At 46.4% G+C, this 3,901-nt stretch overlaps 1 protein-coding gene across 1 annotated transcript; it reads left to right on the forward strand.

Annotated features, from left to right (window-relative positions):
• Positions 1-1,430: 1,430 nt before the first annotated feature.
• Positions 1,431-2,744, forward strand: kctd12.1 (potassium channel tetramerisation domain containing 12.1; the record flags this gene model as incomplete). Its single annotated transcript, XM_079170115.1, has 1 exon — positions 1,431-2,744. The coding sequence occupies one exon, from the start codon at positions 1,431-1,433 to the stop codon at positions 2,298-2,300; it is 870 nt and encodes a 289-aa protein (XP_079026241.1). The 3' UTR covers positions 2,301-2,744.
• Between the last annotated feature and the right edge of the window lie 1,157 nt (positions 2,745-3,901).

Raw genomic sequence — 3,901 nt, forward strand, 5'->3', positions numbered from 1 at the left:
AAGATAAGTACTCGTTTTGCAGAATGACTCCTTTCACTGTGTTCATTTTATCATTGTGTTTATATCACTAACAAATACACAGAAGAGCTTTTTATTCTTGTAGGCGATGTGGAGCCATGTTTGGACACTTTGTATATAGATTAGGATTATGCGACTGCATCATATAATATCAGCATATCTTGTTTTGTTGTAGTGGAATAAAATGTACAATATTTCCCCCTGCATGTAATGGAGTAGAAGTATAAAGAAGTACAGAGTGGAATAGTACTTGGTTAAATCCCACCACTGCTAACAGTTTGTATCTGACGTCCAGCTGCATTTGCATATTTGCATTAAACGTTGTAGGGACTTAAAGTCTGATCTGTGTATTTCCAATAAATAAATACATTATGAAGATGTTGTGTTTTCACATCTAAAACCTATAGTGTCCCGGATCAGAATCACTGTCCACACAGTCTAATGAGAAGGTATCTGTTACCTGACCTCACAAACCCTTTTAGGGTTAAAACTAGAGATTTAGTGAAAGATAGGGTTAAATGAAGGTTACGTTCAGGTTGAGGGTTGGGGTCAGGTCACAGTTTATGTTATGTCAGAATTTAGGGAATACCTGTGATGCAGAAGTCAACGTGAGGTCCTCCTCAGTGATTAAAACACCTATATCTGAATATATTAAACCTGATATTTATAAAACCCCAGTTTTACACATTCTCACTTCTTCAAAGGGCTGTTTGACGGACTGTGTGTGTGTGTGTGTGTGTGTGTGTGCGTGTGTGTGTGTGTGCGCGTGTGTGTGTGCGCGCGCGCGCGCTCGTTACTTGAGATGGCTGCATTTCCATCAGAGTTGCAATGGGTGTCACTCTTTCCATATTTTCTAAACATTTCTTGATTTCAGCGCTGGAAAAACTCAGACCATCTGCATTGTTTCTTGTTTTGAGTGTTCACATGGGATTTGTAAAGAATGAAAAAAAAAGTCTCATCGTAATTTATTTAATTAATTAAATAATCATCAGGAGGTGGGATGCGTGTATATTTATGACAGGGAAGGAAACAAACAAACAAATGACACATAATCAGATGTGGGTGCTTCAAGTGATGCTGGAAGAGACTACGCATGGGTTTGCTCTCTCTCTCTCTCTCTCTCTTTCTTTCTTTCTCTCTCTCTCTCTCTTTCTTTTTCTCTCTTTCTCTCTCTCTCTTTTTATCTCTGTCTCTCTCACACACACAAACGCACACAAAGAATGAGAAAGAGGGAGCTGCACGCGCTCTGACCGCTTGCTTATACTTTTTGGGCAAATGCTAATTTTACGCTCGAACCCCGCATCGCGCACGCGCACTCACGCACGTGGTAAAGCAAAGGCTTCATAAACAAGCCGCTGCCACCTGGCTGCTCAGTGTTTCCACTGACCCCCCCACATCAGTGCACAGAGAAGATGGCACTGGCCGACACGGAGCGCGGAGTGTCCAACTGCGGTGACTCCGGCTCCCCGTTCCCGGAGATCATCGAGCTGAACGTCGGTGGACAGGTGTACGTCACCAGGCACAAAACTCTCATCGCCGTCCCGGACTCGCTGCTGTGGAACATGTTCAGCAAGAAATCCCCCAAGGAGTTGGCGAGGGACAGTAAAGGGCGCTTCTTCTTGGACAGGGACGGGTTCTTGTTCCGCTACATCCTAGACTATCTCCGAGACCTGAACTTGGTCCTGCCGGACTACTTCCCGGAGAAAAGTCGTCTGCAGAGGGAGGCCGACTTCTTCCAGCTGCGGGACCTCACCAAGCAACTCAGCCCCCGCGTGAGCAAGGACAACTCGATCAGCGAGGAGATCGGCCAGAGCGACACGGAGGAAAGCGCGCAGCAGCAGTGCGGTCCCTCCGGCGGCGCGGAGACTTTGCGCGCCGTGTCGGTCGGCGGGGCCATGCGCTCCCCGTCGCTGGACTCCAGGAAGTCGGGCTATATCACGATAGGATACCGAGGCTCGTACACCATCGGCAGAGACATCCAGACCGACGCCAAATTCCGGAGGGTGGCGCGCATCACGGTATGCGGGAAGACGGCCCTGGCCAAGGAAGTGTTCGGGGACACGCTGAACGAGAGCAGGGACCCGGACAGGCCCCCGGAGAGATACACGTCCCGGTACTATCTCAAGTATAATTTTCTAGAGCAGGCATTTGACAAGCTGACAGAGATGGGCTTCCACATGGTGGCCTGCAGCTCCACGGGCACCTGCGCCTACACCAGCAATGACCCGAACGAGGACAAAATCTGGACGAGCTACACTGAATATGTCTTCTGTCGGGATTAACCAGCAGGTCGAGGTTGATGTAAATAGACATTTCATAATCTAGAGAGGAATGTCTTTTTAATATAGTATTGCGTCTGCTGTGGTTAATGTTGAGTGACTGCAACGCATTGCTCCTTTATTCTAAGAATAATGCACCTCTGTTTTTATTTTGTTTTCTTAAAACCAGAGACACAAAATGCCACTAAATAGAATCCACACAAACCAGTGGAAAACGAATTTGGACGCTCAAAGAAACCAAAAGTCCCATACAGCGTGGAAAACACCCCAAGAAAAATGCCATCATCTCCACCTCCTAGAACTGCATATGAACGTCTCAGTCATGTCTGACTCAGTGCTGTGTGAGTTGAGCGGCATCCAAGAAGCAGCAATTAGTATTCAGTGTCATTGTAACTTCTTTGCTTGATCACATGTGTTGGCCAAGTCTTGTATCATCCAACAGGCTCTCATGCATCCCTGTTCTATCACTGACATGACTGTAAGTGTATCTGCTGGTAGTTGTGTTTGTTAAAGAAACCTGTTCAGGTGAAATAAAATCTTGTACTCGGCTATTCTCAGCACCCTTTGCCAATCATCCTGTCTTCTTCTCGACATCTGCACGAAGTGCAGTACAGAGCCGATACGGCATTCATCCCCATTTTGACCGTTTCAACAAAGAGTCAGCCTCAAAGCGAGATTCCCTGCCCAGGGAACGCCAGCCCACTGAAGCTGCCAGCTCAACAAAATCTGTCACAGTTTTGACTTACGAAATCCGGGGCCACGAACTTCCCATTGGCGCTGACTTGGGTCCATCACATCATATCTATTTTCTATTCGTCCTCGCCCTGTTATTAACTCACACAAGCAGAAACAACTACACATCTGAGTATAGTTGCATGTAAATACTGTAGGAGGAATCCGTGCCCAACTATCCGTTTTTTTGTCACACAAATTCATTCGCATGCCACGCGGATGCAAATGGTACAGCTGCACACACAATGTCATTATCATTTCAAGTGTAAATATTGAAAGGGTCCAGCTGCACACGAATAGGAGGGTCCGGTCTACAGGGAGAATGAATGGAGAGTGGATTTTGGTGCACCTCTTGTTGCAAGAGCAGAGTTATGCCCATAGTGTACAGCCAGCGCTGGATTATGTGTGTTCACTCACATGACAAAGAGGCCTTACATTTAGAGCCATGGGTGGGGAGACTGACCGCAGGGGCTTATGGACCAGAGGCAGTGATGTAACCCCCAGTAGGGGTCCGGGAACATTCTCTCAGTGGGAACGTCGTTCATGTTTCATGTTCTAAATACATCAGTCTGGTTCAATTTGACCTTAAAAATGTTCTGTTTGGACATGGAGCAAAAAAATGTCATAGGGATGGGGATCTGTTTGGAGATCGTTGTGGATACACAGACTCAAAATAAGTTTACTGTAATTATCTAGGCAGGACGACTTCATTGGCACATCACAGAGAAGCACATGTAAACAACAATGATGGCTGAATTCCATTTAGATGCCTTAGTTTCAGGGTCCTGGTGGTGTGCATGGCTCACTGGGACACTTGAATTGTACCGAGCCATTATTCACGTTATTAATAACACCTGTCAGGTATCAGGTTT

Source organism: Pholis gunnellus (genome assembly GCF_910591455.1).
Source record: "Pholis gunnellus genome assembly, chromosome: 12".
Taxonomy (NCBI): domain Eukaryota; kingdom Metazoa; phylum Chordata; class Actinopteri; order Perciformes; family Pholidae; genus Pholis; species Pholis gunnellus.